Here is a 23,397-nt window from a genome sequence, read left to right on the forward strand (position 1 = left end):
TTTAAAGAAGACAATTAGCAGATTATTACAGAAGTGAAATCATTTAATAAAATGAAAGTATTTAAAAAAGATATGGAAGATTAAGTTTACTGTAAAGAAAATGTATTGTACTATTTTTATTTTATATAAAATAAATATTTTTAAAAATAGTTAAAAATATAAAATTGCTATAAAATTAAAGCCATATGTCTATATAAGCTGTGTTCCAGATTTGAAGTTAAATTGAGGTTCATATGCAATTTTGTTTAGGTGTTATACCAAAAACAGCCACCGGGTGCCGCCCAAACTCCATTTACATTTTTTATGTATTTCTGTCACAAATCTATCAATTTCTCTCTCAATATTATGTCTATCACAAAATACTTAAAATACAAAATGCACTCTTGTCATAAATTAATTATTACTTTTCCTACATAATTTGTAACAAAATAAAATGGTAACATTTCTATTTAGGGGTCTTAGACCTTTCCAAAGATATATAGTTTGTCATGATTATATTTGATTTAAGGATTGAATTGTACTATAGTGAAGTAAACTTAGGCGTCCCGTGACAGTTAATGTCACGAATCCGGTCCGTGGTCTTCTGTCTGCTCGCCACCAGAGGTGTCCTTCTGATTACATTTTGTTTAGGTGTTATACCAAAAACAGCCACCGGGTGCCACCCAAACTTGAAATGGTATGCATTTCTGTCACAAATCTATCAATTTCTCTCTCGATATTACTGCTATCACAAAATATGTAATCTTGAGACTCAGACCTTTCCAACGATATGTATTTTGTCAAGATTATAAACAGTTTTGAGTCTAAAAGACCGTAATACATTTTGTAATATGACTCCTCCCGCTAAGGGGGAGGAGACCGCTAAAATATTTGGAAAAACCATTTCTATGGTATTGCAATATTTGATTTCAAAACGGTTTTCACAGGATACATTTTGAGATTTTAAGCTTTCAAATGGTATATAACTCAGGATGATTACTAAAACATGTGATAGGGAAAAAGGCCACAAAATAAAGACTTTTTGTGACAAAGGTCAGAACTCCTGTTATGATGTAGATTTGTCATAGACGCTTGGTGCACTCTTGCCATATATTATCTATTACTTTTCCTACATAATTTGTAACAAATAAAATTGTAAAATATATATTTAGGAGTCTTAGACCTTTCCAATGATATATAGTTTGTCATGATTATATTAGGATTTAATTGTACTACAGTGACATAAACTTAGGCGTCCCGTATGACAGTTCAGGTTAATATCAGCTTCCATTGCAGTCGTTCTTGTTCGTTTTATTTGTTTATTTATTTAAAAAATCAGAGGTAAATGATCCTAAATTGTCTCTGTCATTATGGCTGCTAATGTCACGCAAAATGATATTCAAACTCAAATTTAAAGCAGCACTATGCAACTTTTTCTGTGTTCAAAATGTGCAAAATGTATATAATGAGCGAGTACATCATGAATTCATCTTCCAAACTGCGTTTTTGTCTTATTCCTAATCTCTCCGGTACACTTATAATAAGTACTTATATTCGGACTGTTGTTGCCTGCTCGGGTCTATAATCTGCTATTGTGTGTAACTGTAGGCTATTAAGATAAGAAAACATTACAGTCAAATAACAGACATTTGGCTACATTGACTAACTAATTGATGGATAGATTTTTGATACATAAACTTCCAAAACACTCAATATATTCTAATGAAATATCAGTTTCTTGATTATATTGGTTTCAAAGATGCAACATATAACATTTGCAGTTGCTTTTTTCCATGTATAAGAGACATATTATGTTATCGAAACCATGATCTTGCTGTTGTGAGCTTTTATGACACTATACAGTCTAGACAAGATGAACAATAAACAGGGAGTGGAAGACATCCTTAAACTTGGATACATTAAAATGCACTCTACTTGACATGGACTCAAATGCAGGAGGGATTTTCCTTTGAGTATCATTATGATGAATTTGTGTATAGAAAGGAAGTGACTAAAGACTTCACATTTTTTGGCATCTCTAACAATAATTTGATGGGAACACAATGTCATCTGGGATCTCATATTGTATCAGATCCATACACACAGTGCTGTGATTCAGTGTGATTCAGATTCATACATAATAAAGAAACAGCAACAGATGCATGAGAGGGGAATTCCACTATTCCACTCCACAGACGATGACTCTGAGGATAAACAATATGGAATTCCCCTTTAAAGGCAGAGTAAGTGATTTCTGGTAGCCAGTGTTGATATTTGAAATCACCAAAACAAACACGCCCCTACCCCAAAAGGGTCTTGCCCCTATTTTGATAGCTCCGCCCCACACATACGTATGCAACCCAGGCAACGATTAGTTCTGTGAAACAAAGCAAAACCAATGTTACACCGTGTCTACAGACGTGAGCGGCGTGGCGCAACAAATCCCCGACAGAAAACTGCTGCCAGGTTCTATTTATGACGTGCTGACACACATTTCAAATGGTTTTCAACGGTCGTTTGAGCACGTCCAGTGTAGGCAGACTTTAGCTGTTGTAGACACGGTGTTACTCACCTATTGAGAAGAAGCAAAGCAACCTCGGCGTCCGATCGCAGGCCTCCGTTCCTTGAGTTCTCTCCAGCGCTGGAAAGCTGATCCCATATTTACACGGGTCCTACTTCTTGTTTTATCGTTCCGCAGACGGTTTCCTCGTTTGTTTTTTTATCCGCCATCTCTATCTTTCTGTCGCTCGGCTCGGCCAATGTCCGTCCCGTGCACTGAAAGCTCTCTCCTCCACATCACGAGTAGACACGCCCCTTATTGCTGATTGGCTACAAGTTTGTTTTGCTATTCGGCCCGAATCAGTTTTCTAAAGTGTTTTTGAAAAATCACATACCCTGCCTTTAATAGAAAGAAAAGAAGCATGATATAGTAAGTCTGTAGCAATGTGCTGATTAACAATATTTACAAATCAGGGTTTATTCAGCTTTTATGAAGGTACATTTATGACTTTTTAAAGACCTTATAAGACCAAATGAAGAACATTTAAGGAATGCATTAAAGGAAACACAAAACCTTCTCTTGATGTAAATGAATCTTGAATAGCTCTGCTCCCAAAGGCTATATAATACAGAAATAACTTCTACCATACCTTCTGATCACACTGTAAAAAAGTCATGTCCTTCATCAGCATTTTTGTCTTGTTGTCCAGTGCAAATGTCCGCAGATTCATAAATCAAGATACATTTACTCGAGAAGTAAAATGACACAAGATGAAGTCTTGATTTAAGAGAAATGGATCAAACCGGTTTGATTATGATTAAAGCAAGAACAAGCATCTGCCAATAGGTTCAGATAAATCAACTTCATTCAAGTTTGCCTACTCCATTGACAGATGGTTTGTTATGGTTTTGAGCATAAACTCACTTAATTTGGTTCCGTTTTTAAAACTTGCATCTCAAGTAAATGTAGATATGTGACCCTGGAGCACAAAAGCAGTCTTAAGTCGCTCGGGTATATTTGTAGCAATAGCCAAAAATACATTGTATGGGTCAAAATTATAGATTTTTCTTTTATGCCAAAAATCATTAGGATATTAAGTAAAGATCATGTTACATGAAGATATTTTGTAAATTTCCTACTGTAAATATATCAAAACTTAATTTTTGATTAGTAATATGCATTGCTAAGAACTTCATTTGAACAACTTTAAAGGCGATTTTCTCAATATTTAGATTTTTTTGCACCCTCAGATTCCAGATTTTCAAATAGTTATTATCTCGGCCAGATATTGTCCTATCCTAACAAACCATACATCAATGGAAAGCTTATTTATTCAGCTTTCAGATGATGTATAAATCTCAATTTAAAAAACGGACCTTTATGACTGGTTTTGTGGTCCAGTGTCACATATTTTAATTTGTGAAGAAAAATACAAAGATATATTCTTTTAAAATGCAATGAATTTATGAATTTAAGATTATATTGATTTAAGACCTTTCTGAGGCCTTAGATTGTGTAAGGGTGAATGAAGACTTTGCAAGACTTTTTTTACGAGCTGCAGTAACCCTGCGAATAAATCAGATGACTAAAAATATGCAGAGATGAACATAAAAACAATAAATATATTATTGCAAAATAAATTCTAGCAAATGTCATCAGGATGCAATCCGAGATTAAATTACTGAGTGATACACTTAAAATGAATCTAGAATTTTATAGGAGATGGTTCAGATCAAATGTACATTTATTTGCAAAATATTTACACTAAAAAATACTTAATTGCAGAGTGCAACAGCTGACTACTCAGAACTACAGTATTCCTGAAACACATATGGCTTGTGTCCACACTTTTCTTTTCTTTTTGCCTGTATGCGATATATTGAATATTTATTCTCCATAACGTTTTCACCCAAAGTGATAGTATACACTATGTAGGTGGCTCCTCAACCTCAACATGCTTTCATCATAACATAAACAATAATACCGATATATTTCAATTTTGTCCATTATTGATTTAGATGGATGGATACGTAAAGAACATACATGGAACACTGTTCTGTAAAAACAGAAAACCCACACCGAGAGTATTACAAACGGAATTTTATACACTAAAATGTCCATTTGGAACAATAAAGTATACCTTACCTTACATTTTCAGAAGAAAAGTTACAAAAGCTGTCACTGAGGCGATACACTTTCAAAAGGTAGCCTACACCTTCGTACCTTATTTACACCACACTGGAACCCTGAAGGTAGGTACATAGCTATAGTGTACAATAAAGTACCTAAATGGTACACATTAATACCTGAAGTGTACATATTAATAGCTAAAATGAACACATTAGTACCTATTAGTACCAGAATGTACCTACAGTGTACATAGCCTATTAGTGACTATTGAATGGGTAATGCCTTTTGTATCTTTTTTCTCTGAGAGTGTACTATGCACAGAGACCAGCACTCACAGTGAACACAATATATACAGAACTTCAACGAACATAGCTATAGTAACACAGCACACAGTATACACTGGAAACACAACATATAGGTAGCCTACACTCTAAAAAATGCTGGGTTAAATACAACCCAGTGCTGGGTAAAATAGGGACAAACCCAGCAATTGGGCTGTTTTGACCCAGCGGTTGGGTTAAATGTTTAACCCAACCTTCTGGGTAGTAACCCAACCGCTGGGTCAAAACAACTCGATTGCTGGGTTTGTTCCTATTTTACCCAGCACTGGGTTGTATTTAACCCAGCATTTTTTAGAGTGTTCACCAGGATCTCGGCATACATAGAGGCATGTCACAAACCAGTGTGAGAAGCACCAACACCTCGCTCCTACAAAGTTTGTAACCTATGCACTGGCACACAGCCCAGCTGCACAAATCACTTCACTGCTATGTGAGTGTGTCCCTCTCTGAGTGTGTGTGTGTGGAGGCAGAGCTGCGTTTTTAAACCCGCCCTCGAGAGGGATCTAATTTCCCCTAAAACCTCCCATTTTTCCTCCCTCCCTCCACCGATCATCTCTCTCCGTCTGTACCTCTATTCCTGCTCCACTAGCCCAATCATGGACCTCGCAGCGAGGTGTGCGCTCCTGCTCTCCGGCTTCGCCCTGCTCGCAGCGCTCGATCTGGACGCGATTGACCCCGGCTACTATGTGGAGACCAGCAGCCCGTCAGATGTGATCGACTACAAAGATCCCTGCAAAGCTGGTGAGCCCGAAAGACATTTATTTCCCCTGCTTTGATCAGATGCAAGCTTTCGCGCAAGCCACGTAAGGCTGCTGATACTGTGCGAACTGTAAACTGTAGATGACAGCGCAGAATACGCACGCGATCCGCGGCGTCAGGAAACACTCCAGTAAATACTTTGCGCGGAGTGTTGTTGACACAACGATTACGCGATCTTTTGACACCAGACACGAAAATATTTACCTGGCGGTGTTTTTTTTTTTTCCGCCAAATCACAGCCGGGAAGTTTTAATTCGTGTTGTTTCCGAAAAGTTTCGCGAAAGTTTGAATTTGCGAACGGTGCGCCAACGATTGACATTTGGTTATTTGAAGTGTAAATTGCAGTTAAAAGTATGTGCAAAACATTTAATTATTATGATTGTGTTGCTATAGCAATGCATTTTTATTTCCTAGATAGTGTTCTCAGTTTTGGGGAAATACCCCCCCCCCCCCCCCCCCCCCCGCATGTGCACTACGTCATCCATCGCAGAAATTGCATTATGACGTAGGGGATGTAATTTATCACCAACAGTTATTATTGCATACTTTTTTCATTTTAAATATGTGAAACTGTAAGAGTAGTGTGCTGCATTGTTGTCACATGACTTCCTCATATTTAATGCAGAAAGTGGCGCCCTGTTGGCATCTCAGAAACAAACATGGTTATTTTGCATTTGTAAATGCGGAAAAAAAAGAAAACTCTTGGCAGACCAATAAAATGAGGTAATCGTAAAATCATGTTTGATATTACGTATGTTACACAAATTAAAAGTCACATACTATACACTGCAAATGTAGTATGTGTAGATGCTGTTTGGCACACAACCAAAGTTATAAAAAGCGCTTAGCTTGATGTCCCCAATTTCATGGCTAGACCAGACTTGTATCATATCCACATATTCCAGAGGATAACTTTATCTCGACCTGAATTCAACCAATTATGTCTGATATAATTATGGTTTAGTAGCTCTAGGGAAGTAATTAATTCTTTGGGTCCCAAGAGAAGCACTGTCTATTTTCACATTTCGTGTTTTTTTCGTTCGCCAAGAAGAGGTTAGAGTTTCACAGCTGAAAATGTTTACTAAGAAGGAATGGTCCCAAATATGGCATGCCTAAACTTTGAGCATCTAACTAATGCTTGAGATTTCTTAAAGGTGCCTGCCTAAACTTTATATTGAGGTGATGTTAAAGTACTTTCTCCAATCCCAGTTAATACACAGAGAAAGGTTGAAGTAATCTGTTGGTAGGTTGATTTCCCTAAAGAGTGTAAACACTGTGACTTTGTGGTGCTATCAAAATATTGCTGTTTGTTTGAACATCCTGACCCAACAGGGCAAAATTGGTCTATCCAATGGGGTGAGATTGGGGCGGCATTACCTTTTTGGTCAACCAATGACAGACAAGGGGAGTTTTTGGGAAGCCAGTTTATTTTTGCAATATATGATTCTAGAAAGTAACTTTATACTCAGTGCCGTAATGATCATTAATACAGGTTTGGAATGACCTGAGAGTGAATAAATGATGACAGAATTTTCATTTTTAGGTTGAACTATCACTTGAAGAGATCAAGCGTTAACTGATCTACTATGAAATTGAGAAATAGAACTTGAATGTAGTTTCTAGGGATGAAAGCACGCCAACAGAACATTAACCCCAATCTTCAGCTTGTGGTGGGATGTTACGGATTTCCTTTGTTTTGCCACCTGCAGGTTGACATTTGATTGGTTTTTACACCGTTAAGTGGATGGATTGAAATGAATCCAAGTTTCTTGAAGCTCACACCAGGGTCACTCCGGAGACGTGTAAAATCTCAGGGATCTTGGTCTCTATTAACTTGTCTGCTACTCCTCTCCACCTCCTTCCTAACTCCCTCTCTTTCATCTTCCTCTTTTTTACTCTTTCAGGCCTGGGTTTTTTCTATGTCCTCATTTGCAGCTGAATGGGGCCCTTGGCTGTTCATTTTTACATTTTCACCCCTCTGAGAGACAGACTTTCCTCTTAACAAGTGGCTATAGGACAATAACGCAGGCCACCAGCTGAAATTGGTATTCCAGGCAGATTAGGCTGGTTGACCCGCAAAGGCTCAGGGGGCGTCGATCTCATACTAGGATTAACTTCCTGGATTGTTCCGTCACTCTGTGATTCAGGCTCTCCAGCGACGTTAAGCCAAAGCGATTCTGTTTTGGTTGGTGACTCCTCGCTATCGCATTTCATGCATCATTCAAGTTAGTTTAGCTATGAGAAGTGGCCCTGTCTGCTTTCTCTATACATTTTTTAGTTTGTTTGGTTCGTGAACTTTTCGTAAAAAGAAAGCGATGTATTTACACAGGTTGTTGTGAGTCAGAGTTCACTCGCCGTTATGACGCGATACGCCGATTATCTGTTCATTCACAGCTGTTTATCTCTTTCTTTTATAAACAGTTTAATAGCACCGTCACCACAATTTCCGAACAAACGGATTTTGTGAGTTGCAAGCGGCCCAGCTGTAGCAGAGATTATGCGAGACGAGAGGTCTGCGTGTACAAGAGAGGAGTAGGAACACGGATGTAATGGGCAGTGTTTACACTTCATCCAAATAGATATTGTAGAATGATCACGCTGTCAAACAGAGTTGCTGTTAAAATGCACTACATATTGATCTGCTTATTGAATTGCATTTTTAACTCTAGCAAAATGAATTTCTTGTTTATAAATCAGGTTTTAAGGAAAATGTTGCATTGAATTTACTGCAAATATTTTCACCCGAAAATGGCAATTCTGTCACTTTTTATGCCATTCTTCTTGTTTCTTTTGTGGGACACAAAAGAAGGAAATTTTAAGAACCATTTTTTTTCCATGCAATGAAAGTCAATGGACTCCAAAACAATGTAATTTTGAACCCCACTGGCTTCAGTGTAGAGACAATAAAGGCATTTGTCAAAATGTTTCTTCTTTTGTGTTCAACCATAGAAAGAAAGCCCAACAGACTAAATGCCAGAGTTTTCCTTTTTGGGTGTACTATGCCATTAAGCCTGGGGTGCACTTAGTTTTTCCGCTTGCTGTTATGTTTCATGCACAGTCTAATGTTGTAGTCTTCAAAGTATTCTCAATTGACCATGACCTCAGTTGACCACGACCATGTGTTCGACTTTTGATACTTCACCTGTCCTGTAGAGGTCAACACAAAGTTGTATTGTTTTCGTCGTACAGTCATGGCAACCTTTTGACTTCCTTACATATCAATTATTGTCGTTTCCACTTTTGCATTCTGTTGTCTTCATTGATCTTATCAGTTTTTTTTGACTAGATCTCCAAAAACTGTGAGTGTTGCCACCTAGTTAACCCACCAACTGGTGCAATAAAAAAATGGCATACCTTTGGCTTGAAAGTCATCATGAAATGGAAATCTATTTTCAAAATGCATGTTATAGGTCTTACTGTGAACAATTAATCCATGTACATTTATTTTTTTTTAAGTATTTGACCTCATAATGTTTAAATGTTTCGACTTATGCAAGTCTTCTCCAATCATTTAGTCCGCTTAAAGGGTTAGTTCACCCAAACATGAAAATGATGTCATTAATTACTCACCCTCATGTCGTTTCAAACCCGTAAGACCTTCGTTCATCTTTGGAACACAAATTAAGATATTTTTGATGGAATCTGACAGCTCTCTGACCCTGCATAGACAGCAACGCAACTGAAATATTCACAAGTCCAGAAACGTAGCAAGGAGATCTGTAAAATAATCTATGTGACATCAGTGGTTCATCCGCAATTATATGAAACTACGAGAATACTTTTTGTGCGCAAAAGAAAAAGAAAAAACAACTTTATTCAACAATTCGTCTCCGCCGCATCACCCTGGTGCCATTTTGGAGAATATCCGCTGGACATAAACAGCGTATGCTGTTCTGTGTCAGCTGCGTCACACGGATATGCTGTTTTCGTTCAGATCAAATCACAACAACGTAGGAAACAGATCCGGCATAACGCAGCTGAACAGCACAGAACAGCATAAGCTGTTTACGTCCAGCGGATATTCTCCAAAATGGCACCAGGGTGATGCGGAGGAGACGAATTGTTGAATAAAGTCGTTTTTTTTTTCTTTTGCGCACAAAAATTATTCTTGTAGCTTCGTAAAATTACGGTTGAACCCCTGATGTCACATGGATTATTTTACAGATCTTCTTGCTACGTCTCTGGACTTGGGAACATTTCAGTTGCGTTGCTGTCTATGCAGGGTCAGACAGCTCTCAGATTCCATCAAAAATATCTTCATTTGTGTTCCGAAGATGAACGAAGGTCTTAGGGGTTTGAAACGACATATGAGGGTGAATAATCTTTTTGGGTGAACTAACCCTTTAAATGGGTCATCGGATGCGAAATGCACGTTTACATGTTGTTTGAACATAAATGTGTGTTGGCAGTGTGTGTACACAACCACCCAGGTTGTATAATGATCCACCCAGTGGATTTTTTAATCTATTAAAATCATTACCCCTTTCTCAATTCAAGCCGTTCTCAGCTTCTTGTCTGTGTAACGTCACACAGACCCAGGCCCTCCCACGATAGTTGATTGACATGGCCGTCTTACCTTAGACCCGCCCTGAGTGAGGTGTCATCAGTCCACCATTGCTTCGACGCCGGAGCAGATGTAGACAAGAATGACTCCTAAGCGATTGAAGTGTTTTGTTGTTGGATGTAATAATGAACATAGCAGTCGTCATTTACTCCTGATATCTGAGCCGCTGAAGACGCAGTGGATTACATTGTTTCTGAAGGGAATGCACCCCTGATCTGCCTAAATGCGTCTATGTTCGCGCGAATCATTCATGATCCAGCCTCACCTCCAGAAGGGAGTATACGTTTTTTTTTATGAATCTTTGCAAATCGCCTTTCCTAATCCTATTAGCGTGCAAGTTAGCAAGTTTCACGATGAGTGCGGCTAAAGTTTACCATCTCTCAGAGAGCGGCTCGGAAGAGAGGGGCGGGGTGGGCAGAGCCCATTTGCATTTTAAAAGGCATAATCTTTGCAAATCGCCTTTCCTAATCCTATTAGCGTGCAAGTTAGCAAGTTTCACGATGAGTGCGGCTAAAGTTTACCATCTCTCAGAGAGCGGCTCGGAAGAGAGGGGCGGGGTGAGCAGAGCTCATTTGCATTTAAAGTGGCATGCAAGAAAACAGCTTGCTCTGAAAAGAGCTGATTTTGACAGGGTAAAAAGGGTGTTGTTTTACACTACCATTGAGAATTTTTAACCAAAGTATGTTATAGACTTTTCATTAAGACCCTAAAGAATCATATCAACTTGTGGAAAATGGGCATGCGATGACCCCTTTAAACCCCGCCTCTACAAGCTCACCTTCATCTGATTCCACTTTTGAGTGCAACGCCCACATCTCATCAACCAATCAGCAATCAATGCATAGAACCCGCCCTATTCCCATTAAGTCCTGCCCTAAGTCCCGCCATTTATTCTTTATCGATAATCTGATTCACTCATGCATGTCACAGTATGGAAGAAAATATCTGTCTCTACGTCTATTTCATTGTGACTTTTACAGCTCAATGCACGGAAAAATGATCATGAATAACTATTTAAATTTTCCTCACACATTTTTTTTTTTTTCATATTGTTTAAGAAGACTTGGAATATAGTGTAGGAGTTGTATGGACCTCTTTTGTGAAGCTTTATTTCCTATTTTTGTTTATTTGGTAATTTTTTGGAGCTATTGTTATTAAGAAGCAACACTGTGTGTAGATTCTTTAAAATATCACATCATTGTCCACAGAAGTTGTACAGGTCTGGATCATGGAGGATACGATGAGTGAATTTTAATTTGTGGTTGAACTATTTCTTTAGGAAAGACAATAGGATGAATTCTGATTTCATGTTGACTTAAAATGTGAAAACTTAGACTTTGTAGCTTTGTCCTTGTTTCTCTCACGTCTTATGTAAGTGCTTAATTCATAAACTGAAATACACCAGACAACAAATATACAGAGAGGCTGCAAAGCTCTGACTGCTAGCTTGCACTCAGCTGTAGTTCTCACATGCCAAATGTTGTTCCCCAGCGTGGTTTTAATAAAGCACTCTTTGACCTGATTCCCTGTTGCACCACTCACCAAGAAATGTGGTGCTTGAATTCCTTCTTTTTGCGTCTTCAGAGTCTGTCTCCTAGCTCGACGTGGAAAACCACAAGCACAGACAGTTCAGCTGGAGCCGAGCGCAGAGCCTGTCATACATGCACAACTGGTGACATCATACACTCCCATGGTTCATTTTTCTTTTGGAGAGTATTGGTGGTTATTTAATGACTTTTCAAGTGATTCTGCCTAATTCCAAACAATTTCACAGTCGGAATCTGTTGGAGTAATGAGTGAAATGTAGTAGTTTTAGGTACATATGTGGAATAGAGTGCTAAAACTATCTCACACACCAAAGTATGCTTTGTGATTCTAGCACACTGGATTTCATCATAACTGTTCAGACAGTTGTAATCACATTTATTAAAGATGTTGCAATATTTTCAGTGCCAAAATACTCTTTCCTGTCCTATAGTTTAATATTCACCACTATAAGTAATCTGCTGGTTAAATAGTTGTGGCTCTGTCACTGTGTTGTTATGAAAACTTTGTGCTGTTTGTTTGAGCATCCTGACCAGCCCAGCAAAGCAACTCTGGCTCAGCCAATGGTGTGAAATTGGAGGAGGGGCTTTTTATTTAGGAAACCAATAGGATATTGGGGGGTTGCTTGTGGAAACCTGTTTGAAAACAGCAATTAATGCAGTTCTGTTTGGTGATGCTAGTGGCACAGAAACACACTTCCTAAAATATTTCACGTTTTTCAAGATTTAGATAAAAAGCAAAAATCAAGGTAATTGTGAGGCATTAACGATGGAAGTAGAAAAGAAACAGAAATGAAAAAACTTAGCATTTTATAAAAGCACCCACATTCATTTATTTGTTAAAATGTCTCATTTGAGTTGTAAAGCTGTACTTTAATGACCATTTCATGTCAACAAAACTGTAAAACTGTATATTATGAAGTATGATTTTTCACACTTAAAGTCAAGTTTGAAAATCAACACCGTGTTTATAATCTTGTGGCTGTTAAGGCAGTGAGTATTTTAACATTTATGGATCAGCCACATTTACTTCCATTATAAGTGCCTCACAATAACCCAGATTTTTATATGTATTTTTAAGAAGAAAATGTAAAATTAATTGTCTTAATTTGTTTTAATCAACATTATGCCAGAAGTGCCATTGATTGGGTTTAACTTGTAGTGAACCTTGAATATTCCCTTAAATAAAATAATTTTTGATCCATGCCCCATCTTTTTTTTTTTCTTTTTGCATTTGGTAAAAGATTTAAAGTGCTTTGCGACAACCGCTAATCTCAGCTAAAACATTGGGTCTTAATTATGGCTTTTACAGGACACCGTGACAAATGGACTTGGCCTGATTGTAAGGAAAATCTCTCTCAGTATTATAGGAATCCCAGGAACTTAAATAGTGAAGTTGTCTGCTTAAAAATATAAGGCTTTATTTCTAACCTGGAAGCCCTCCCGGGAACTTTCGGCGCATTCATCTAGATAAATTCTCCCGTTTATGGAATGAAAAATGAATGAGAAGCAGTCACGCACAATTACTGTATGCCTCTCCAACTGCAATGTCTTTTTCCTGAAGGAATTGGAGAGCTACGTTGCGTAACATTTGTCTTTCAACATTATTTCCATAATCCAGCCTCAGGACAACAAATGAAAAAGTTAAATTTGTTAGACCTCATTTCCATAAGCTCCAGGATTCACCTAAACTCTCTAAGTGCTGTTGTTTCCTGGCTGCACTCGTTGGTTCATTGAACCCATCTCTGCCCTTGTGCAATGGACGCTTACAACTGTAACCGAGCCAAAGGTTTCCTCTCTTTCCTCTCCCTCTTGCCCTCTGGGTGAGGATCACAGAAAATGAGGGCTAGATATAGGAGAGTGAGATGAGATGAGGTGAGTGTGCCTGCAGACTGTAGGTCATTCAGTGCATGCCAGCATGGCCCGGTCCTGTGGGTTTCTGCATCTGTCTGCCAGCTGATGTGACTGCGGCGCATTCAGACCCCTCTGGCAGCTAAACCGTGAACCATACATCACCCCCACTGCACGTCTGAACCCATTTCAGATGCTGCTTTTTTAAATGATTGAGGTTAGAACTGATCTGAGACCTGCACAGGGTTATGTGCCACCCCCAGGCCATATGCATTGTTGGGGAAGCTACTTTGATATTGTTAAAGCTATAAGGTACTTTTAAAGGTCAAGTGTGTAATTTTCGTGCCACTAATGTTATCAAATGAATCAGGGCCACGACTTAGAGCTGTAAATAAGTTTGTTTCTTCATGAGAACAGATTTGGAGAAATGTAGCATTACATCACTTGATCACTAATGAATACCCTGAAGTGAATGGGTGCCGTCAGAATGAGAGTCCAAACAGCTCATAAACACATCACAATAATCCACAAGTAATCAATATGACTCCAGCCCATTAATTAACGTCTTGTGAAGTGAAAAAGCTGCATCTTTCTAAGAAACAAATTCATTATGAAGTCGTTTTGAACTTCAAACAGTTGCTTCCAGCTAATATATGAGTCTTCTATCCATAACAATGCTTCTTTCAGAAAAAGTCCATCTTCTTTTGTCCTTTTACATCAAAATCCAAGGAATTGTTTGTTTAAAAGATGCGTTATCCGTGCATGTTTCTCTCCTGATTCAGATGAGATGACGTTTTCACTGGAGAAAGCAATTTTATGAATTATGGACTCTTATATTAGCCAGAAACAATGGTTTGAAGTTAAATGCCTTAATGATGGATTTGCTTGTTGAAGCTTTTCGCTTCACTCGACATTATTTGATGGACAGGAGTGGTGTGGATTATTGTGATGTTTTTATCAGCTGTTTGGACTCTCATTCTGACGGCACCCATTCACTGCAGAGCATCCATTGCTGAACAAGTGATGTGATTTTACACATTTCTCCAAATCTGTTCCCCTGAAGAAACAAACTCATCTACATCTTGGACGGCCTGAGATTGAGTAAATTGACTATTTCACTGAAAATAGTTCACCCATTTTTGTGTGAACTATTCCTTTAAGAAGGCAATATCTTTGAAATAGATCAGATTTGATCATTTCATTTTAAAGACCAGAAAAGTATTTATCTTGCACGAAACATACATTTTGTTTTATTGCTGGTATTCTAGTTTTATTGAACAACAAAAAAATAATAATTCAATAACAGCACCAATTTGCACACATACATTTTCACTCAGTATAATAATATAACAGCCACGAATCAAAACCTACTCATAAAAGGCAGTTCCTTGAAATGTCTGAAAAACAGTTTGCCAAGACAAACTGTTCAAACCAAGCGATTCGCTAAAATGAATCAGACCTCCCAACCCTATACTAAAGAGACAGAGAGGAATCTTCTAGAAGACGGCGTTTGACTATTGCCTCAGGTTGCTCGGTTGTAAGGCTCTGCGATATAATGTAATATACAGTGTGTGACAGGCTATAATCTTTGTCACGCTACTCTGCTACTTGTTACTGAAAAAGCTTTACAATTTTAAAAACCGCTGAACTGCTGTAACAAAAATGTCGTTATAGGGATAGTTCACCAAAATATAAGCATTTTGATTTACCCATCCTCATGTCGTTCTGAATCTCTTCCACTTTCAAAGAAGACATTTTAACGGTAATTTTTCATTCAATTACAGTGATGTTTTCAAGCTTCAATAAGGACAAAAAAACACCATAAAGATATCATAAATGTGTTCCATACGAGTTGAAACTCTGCATTTAGGTGGAAAAACGTCCAGCATGGTGTTTCTAACCCAGCGGACTCAGGCTGTCAGCTGAATGTTAGCAAACAGCTTGAGTTTGTACATTTGACTCAGATAAGAGAAGGTCAAGAGAGGTAAAAAAGAGCGTGGAGGAGGACATCTGGTTTTCATACATCTGCCATTCTAAGAAACTATATGTTGTGATACTGGTTTTCAAGTCAGGAAGTAACTTCCTGTGTCTTTTCTCTTTTCCCTAGTATGCTGCTTTCTGCTCAATGAGTTATAACAATCTAAATCCATTGCCCGGCAGCAAAAAAATCATCTGCCAAGCACAGTGAGGTCCAAAAGTCTGCGTCCTCTGGTTTTAAATGCTTCTATTTGGCACTCTTTTTAAAGTTTTGAAAGAATAATAAATTATATTAACAGCATAACAGTTTGAGTGGAAATATTTATTTCATAACAGAAGCACTAAAGCTGCATGAGCTCCACACTTTGATCGAATGATCATGTTCTCCAGCATGATTTGATAATGATCCAGAAAGAGCATCTTGTGCTTCAGTGGAATCCAGAACATCTGACTGTCTGCACAAAGTCACGTGACCAGTGTCCTAGAAATAGTGCTCATCTGAAATGTTATTTTAACAAGTTCTTTGAATTTTTAGTTGTAAATATTATTGATGCTTTCTTGGACTTAGACCATTTGGCATAATAATCAGCGTCATTCTTTTAGATCATGACAAACTGATACGCTCCAAAAGGAACCTTTTTTTAGGTTTAAATAGAACAATTTTGAGTTCTCCAAAGAACCTTTCCGTGAGAAGTCACATTTTAATATTCTAAAGAACCTTTTGTCCAAAGGAAAGGTTAATAGATGTTCATCAAGGAACCTGTAAAGAACCTTATGTCCAATTGTTTGGCTGTTTGTATATTTATGTATTTATTGCCCAATAAGCACTCACTCTTCCAATTTTCTTCCAAAGCAAATGAGCAGAGAACATGAAAGAGAGAAACTTCAGTCTGAAGACGCTCTTCGCATAATGCACTAGTACGAGCCTGTTCGCCACCTCCGGCGTTGCAGCATTGCACTCCATTTGTTCAAGTAATGACACCGCAGGATCTAACAAACAACGCGAGCCCTGTCGATGTCTTCAGCATGTGTGTACACAGAGTGAGAGAGAGCATGTACGGATGTTTATATACAGTATGTGTGAGCCGTGCTGATGTGAGCGGGCAGTGAGTAATGAAGTGATCTGAAGAGTAAGACGTGTTTAAGCAGGCTTGAGAGTGTTTCGCTGATGTGGGTGTTATATGTGCGGTAAGAGGATTTCATTGCGTGTTCATTGGCATTCTGTAACACGGGGTCACAGGTCAACTTTTACTTTGGTTTCGGCAAAATTTTAGCTCTCAGTCAGAGATTTACTCTAGAGAATTTTTTTTTTCTTCTTCCTTGCCAGGCAGATATCTTCCCACACATTTATGCTGTTACATGCAAACATTACAGTAAGCTACCGTTGTCGTCTATTGTAATGCGCCCTTCATTTCTACCGTTTCTACTATTAGGATTTGTCCAGTGTTGTAGAGTAACATTTGAAGGAGTAGTTCACCCAAAAATATAAATATGCTGAGAATATTCTCACCCTCAGGCCATTCAAAATGTGAATGAGTGTTTCTTCATGGTAACAGATTTGGAGAAATTTTGCATTACATCACTTGCTCACTAATGGATGCTCTGCAGTGAATGGGTGCCGTCAGAATGAGAGTCCAAACAGCTGATAAAAACATCGCAATAATCCACACCACTCCAGTCTATCAAATGATGTCTTGTATAGAGAAAAGCTGTCTGTTTGTAAAAAACAAATCCATAAAGACGTTTTAAATTTAAACAGTTGCTACTGGCCGAATTATGAGTTCATAATCCATTATAAAACTTCTTCCAATGAAAAAATCCATCCACTTTTGTCCTTTTACATTAAGATCCAATATGTTTAGAAGTGTTTTGGACCCGAGATACAACTATTTGAAAATCTGGAATCTGAGGGGGCAAAAAAAAAATCTAAATATTGAGAAAATCGCCTTGAATGTTGTCCAAATGAAGTTCTTAGCAATGCATATTACTAATCAAAAATTAAGTTTTGATATATTTACAGTAGGAAATGTACAAAATATCTTCATAGAACATGATCTTTACTTAATATCCTAATGATTTTTGGCATAAAAGAAAAATCAATAATTTTGACCCATACAATGTATTGTTGGCTATTGCTACAAATATACCCCAGCGACTTAAGACTGCTTTTGTGCTCCAGGGTCACAAATGTCGAATTCTAACGTTAGATAATATTTCAATTCAAAATTGCAATTCCTCAATTTCTAAGAAATAAAATCATGGTAAAACATAAAATTCGACTTAATCGATAAAATCAGAAAAAATTGCCCAGCCCTATTTTCACTTGTAAATGGTACTTGATCTAATGAAGAAACAACACTTATCTACAGAATTTGGATGGCCTGAGGGTGAGTGAATTCTCAGCACATTTTCATGTTTGCCTGAACTATTGTTTATGCAGAAAAACAATGTAAATGCAAGGTACTAAAACATGTTTGGTGTAAATGGCCCCTTAGAATGTTCCTAGAGTTGTTAATTAAGCATTTGACTCTGTAGCTAAATAAACATTGAGGTAAATACTGCCCTACTGGAATTTTTTTTTATTAAAAATAACAAACAACAACAACAACAAAAAAACAGCCTAAAGCTGGTTGGCTAGTCTTAGCTGGTTTTATCTAGTCTCCCAGCCTGAAGAGCTAAGACCAGCTTGACCAGCTAAAGATGTGGTCAAAACCCCTCTAAGACCAGATAAAAGCCAGCTGCTTCCAGCTTAAACCAGTTAAGGCCAGCCAACAACTTTGGCTGATTTTAGCTGTTTTTCCCAAACAGGATGGTCTTTATTACTGTTTTTGATTCAGACTTTTTTAAAATCTTGTATTCGATATGGCAAATAAGATTTTAAAGTAAGCTAAATTATATATTTGAAAAAACATCGCCCTTTAAACAGTTTTGTTGCTAGTTTCTTAAAGGGTTAGTTCACCCAAAAATGAAAATTAGACTGTTATTTACTCACCCTCAAGCCATCCTAGGTGTATAAGACTTTCTTCTTTCAGACGAATCCAATCGGAGTTATATTAAAAATTGTCCTGGCACTTTTAAGCTCTATCATTGCAGTGGGCAGGTGTTTCTGTTTAACAGTCCAAAACACATTAAATAAAGCGTGCGCTTCCGTAATAGAACATGGGGTGAATAAAGGTCTCCTGTAGCGAATCCATGCATTTTTGTAAGAAAAATATCCATATTTCAAATTAAATAAACTCTTTTCTCTCACTTCATCTAACTTCATCTACCTTGTCAAAAACAGCTCCGTTCACAGCGAGCCGTTTCGGTGCATGTCCCTTTAAATGCTAATGAGCTCTGCCCACCCCGCCCCTCTCTTCCATGGGGTGACGAGCCATTCTCATGAGACTGTACACTTTGATTCGTTGCGGAACTTGCTAACTAGCACATTATTAGGAAAGGCGATTTGCAAAGGTTAAAAAAAAAACCCCTTATACTCACTTCTTCTGTAGATGAAGCTGGATCACGAATGATTTGCGTGAAAATAGATGCATTTATGTTGATCGGGGGCACATTCCCATCAAAAATAAAAGTAATCCACTGCGTCTTCAGCGGCTCAGATATCAGGAGTAAATGATGACTGCTATGTTCATTATTACATCCAACAACAGGGCACTGTTTACGCGACGACGTTTTTCCAGCCAAAAACGGGAAACTTTTTATGTGTTTTGCCTGTTTGTTTACACGACAACGGCGTTTTGGGGACTGAAAACACATATTTTTGAATCGTTATCGTTTCCGTGTAAACACCCAAAACGGGAATCTTTAAAAACGGTGACGTCATGCACGTACATAGTACGTGTTAGATATGTAGACGTGCGCAGTACGTGTCGATTTTAAAGGCAAGCGCGAACAAACATACACAACAATGGCGGAGCACATGGTACTGTTGTTGCTATTTAAGAGTTTGCTAACGCTTCTTCAGCGAAGTGTGGATTTACTTCACCAATATTACAACCAACAGCGGAGACGCATCATATACATCATATAATCGTCACTTCCCGACAGGTACTGTTTACTAACAAGGTGACAGCGCCAACTACTGGCCTAGCATACGTAATACAGCGTTTTTGGCCATTTTCGCGGATATGTGTAACCGCGAATCGTTTTGAAAATGTTGTCGTGTATACATGAAACTATTTTTGGCCATTTTCGCGGATATGTGTAACCGCGAATCGTTTTGAAAATGTTGTCGTGTATACATGAAACTTTTTAAAAACGCAAGGGAAAACTTTTCCGTTTTTGACTACATCGTTGTTGTGTAAACATAGCCTTAGGAGTAATTCTTGTCTACACCTGCTCTGGCGTCGAAACAATGGGGGCTGTTGAGAAGCTCACTCAGGGCGGGTCTAAGGTAAAACCAAAGACTGATGCCACTGTCAATCAACAATTGTGGGTGGGGCCTGTGCAGAACTACGTCACTCTGCCAAGAAGCTGAGAACAGCTTGATCTGAGACACTGCTCATGATTTATTGGGATTTAAAAAAAAAAAAAACAGAATGGATTTTTATCATTATAGAGTGGTTGTGTACACACAGTGCAAACACACGTTTATGTTCAAACACCATGTAAAAGTGAATTTTGCATCCGATGACGCCTTTAAAGCTATCAAATTAGTGTAGTTAGCAACTTTTTTTTAACAACTCACAAACTAGCATTTGTAACTGAAGTAGCAAACAAGTACAACAACTACAAGGTTGCTTGTAGCTTGGTAAGCTACAGTTTCGTGTACACACAGTGCAAACACACGTTTATGTTCAAACACCATGTAAAAGTGAATTTTGCATCCGATGACGCCTTTAAAGCTATCAAATTAGTGTAGTTAGCAACTTTTTTTAACAACTCACAAACTAGCATTTGTAACTGAAGTAGCAAACAACTACAACAACTACAAGGTTGCTTGTAGCTTGGTAAGCTACAGTTTCAAAGTAGCTTCCCCAACACTATTAGTATTTGAGGTTCCTATCCATAAAGTTTGTCTGTGCACACTCTCTGAAGGTTTCATCTAATTAGCCTCAAAAGAGTGTGTGCATTGTCTTCTAAATAAAGATGAGCCCTGCGTGATGCATTAGAGGGAACAATATGCTTTGTTGTTGGTGTGAAACGATCACAAAAACCTTGGGATGTTCTCCGTCCAATCATCTCGTTCACACCTAATTAGCCACAATAATGAGAACGCAAACTGACCATGAAAAAAAAAGTGTTGGTTTGCTCACTATGTTAGCGACACCTCTGCCATGTTTATGTAGCTCTGAATAATTCATCCCGTCGTCCTAGCAGAGACTTTGGAGAGTATAGTAAATACAGTGTGACCTTTGAACTGCTGTTTAGTCGACTCTAGATGCTTCTTTTTAACTGTTAAAAGTTAAAATATATATATTGTAGAGTACTAAGGCTTACTAAGATTTAAAAATGCAAATGTAATGAGTGGTTAAGTGTTTGGATGGTTAGAGGAACCATTATTTACACATTCAGATCTCAGATCAAAACAATGCAGCTAGCATATACAATGAAAAATTAGTGCAAAAATTGGTCGTACACACCCCGACATTAGTAGCTCTTTCTGCTCATCAGGTGCCATTAATGTTGGTGTGTAAAATGAGGGCGGTCTGGCTGATGGTTGGATCAATAGCTCTTTGTAGGCAGCAATTGGTTTGTTATGGTTAGATGGGCCGCAGCCACTGTTCTGACCCCCTGCTACCCTACAGCAACTGTTTCCATTTAACACACACACACACACACACACACACACACATTTAAGTGTGTTTAATTGTACACGTGCAGTCGCACAGACCCAACCTGGTGAAAATGCTGAAACCTTTTACAAATATTCACTCAAAAGACCAAAAGAAACATGTTCTTAAGTCATTTTTGGTTCTCTCACTGTATTGTAGACACACAGTTTGCATGATATATGTTTTTTTTTCTTCATTGTTGTAGGTAGATATTGAGAATAAATTATATAGTTAAATGATATATTTAAAAATATATTGCCCCTTCAACAGATTCAATGTAGTTAACAACTTTTTGTTAGCAACTTTTAACACTACAAGTTGCTTACCACATTGAATATATTGAATATAAACTGGCAAGATATAGTAAACATTCTTTCATCTATCAGTCTAAAATAAAATTATACAGTACCAATATCAATATAAAATATGTTTTCAAAACTGTGATATGTTTATTTACAGACAATGCTCATATAGTCCGGGTTGCAGATCGCCTGATGCTAGCAACAGCAAAATTTTGGTAGAAAATGTGTAAATTATGTTGTCATTCACTTCATTGTTCCCCCAAAATTTAGCTTATTTTGAAAAGTAATAGCACAGTGATATTCTGAAATATTATTGCAATTTTTAAAAACTGTTTTCTATTTGAATATACTGCAAAATATAATTTATTCCTGTGATGCAAAGCCTTCAGTGTCACATGATCTTTCAGAAATCATTGTAATATGCTGATTTGCTTCTCAAAAATTTTCTTATTAATATCAATGTTGAAAACATGCTTCATATTGTTGTGGAAACTGTGATAGGCCTACATTTTTTTTTTTATTATTTGATTATTAGAAAGTTTAAAATACAGTGTTTGAAATATAATCTTTTTTATAACAATGTACTGTACTTTGTAAAAAGTCTTTACAGTAATTTTTATTCAGCAAGGATGTGTTAAATTGATCAAGCATTAACTTCTTAAGAAAACACCTTACTGAGCCCAAACTTTTGAATGGTAGACTATACCTCAGAAACTAACGTGCCGATCAAGAACGACTGTGAGCACGATGAATGACCCGTTTGTTTTCCAAATGGCTGGCATCTCTTTAGTCGTGTGCCTTCAGAAGTCAACAATCATTCCCACGGGCCGTCTGAGAGTCTAGCCGTCTGGAAGCAGTCGCCTTTTCTATCGCACTTTCTTCATCCCGGCCTCCCTCTGGCAATCCCTGAAGGCGACACATGAAGCCCATTCCCCAGTCCGTGGCTGGAGTCTGGTCTGGGACACAGACTGTGATTAGGCCCTTCAAAAGCAGCAGCCGCCTGATGTCCAAATTGCAGTGTCAGGAAATGTCAAGGTAAGCATTTGCTAAGGAAGAACAGCTGGAAGTGTTTTTACAGGAGAGACGAGTGAAGGGGCTGCGCTGTTTACAAGATTCCCTCATCCCCGCGGTCCTAACACGAACGCTCAGCACCATCTGCGTCTGTCCAGAGAAGAAATCTGTTTGTCTTACAAGAAAAGAGATGCCAGTTCCTCCAGGGAAATGTCAGTTTATTATTGGATTTGTACATACTTGTAAATATTTCCTTGACACTCTAAATCAACAACATTTCCCTGGACACTTGATTATCTGGATGAATCTCACTAGTCCATGTCCAGGTCACAGTTCACCACGAATTCAAATAATAATAATAAATTAATTAAATATTACTTTACTTAAAGAAAAAAGAAAAAGATAATTTTTTTTTTATAAACATACATACATTATAAAATTATGCCTTATTTGCCTCCCCAAATTCTCATTACTGCAATGCCTCTGAACATTTTACTTCTGTTTTATTTTGATTATTAAAAACAAAATAGGGAATCAAATATTTTACTGCATTTTCCCTTATATATAATCCGGATAAATATTTTTGTTGTAAAAATTTTATTTTCATAGAAATGAACTACATTTACAGTGCAGTGTTTTTAATAAGTATATATTTTAATAATTTA

At 37.7% G+C, this 23,397-nt stretch overlaps 1 protein-coding gene across 1 annotated transcript in view; it reads left to right on the plus strand.

The window, feature by feature from the left end:
* The first annotated feature begins 5,504 nt into the window (after positions 1-5,504).
* The window catches only part of LOC107553124 (bone morphogenetic protein 1-like), a 90,723-nt gene continuing 72,830 nt past the window's right edge, over positions 5,505-23,397 (plus strand). The window contains exon 1 of the mRNA XM_016235245.1: positions 5,505-5,691. Coding sequence (XP_016090731.1) covers positions 5,547-5,691 — 145 coding nt within the window. The 5' untranslated portion in view covers positions 5,505-5,546. The remainder of the gene's footprint in view (positions 5,692-23,397) is intronic.

Source organism: Sinocyclocheilus grahami, unplaced genomic scaffold (assembly GCF_001515645.1).
Source record: "Sinocyclocheilus grahami isolate Dianchi unplaced genomic scaffold, SAMN03320097.WGS_v1.1 scaffold465.1, whole genome shotgun sequence".
In the NCBI taxonomy this organism is placed as follows: domain Eukaryota; kingdom Metazoa; phylum Chordata; class Actinopteri; order Cypriniformes; family Cyprinidae; genus Sinocyclocheilus; species Sinocyclocheilus grahami.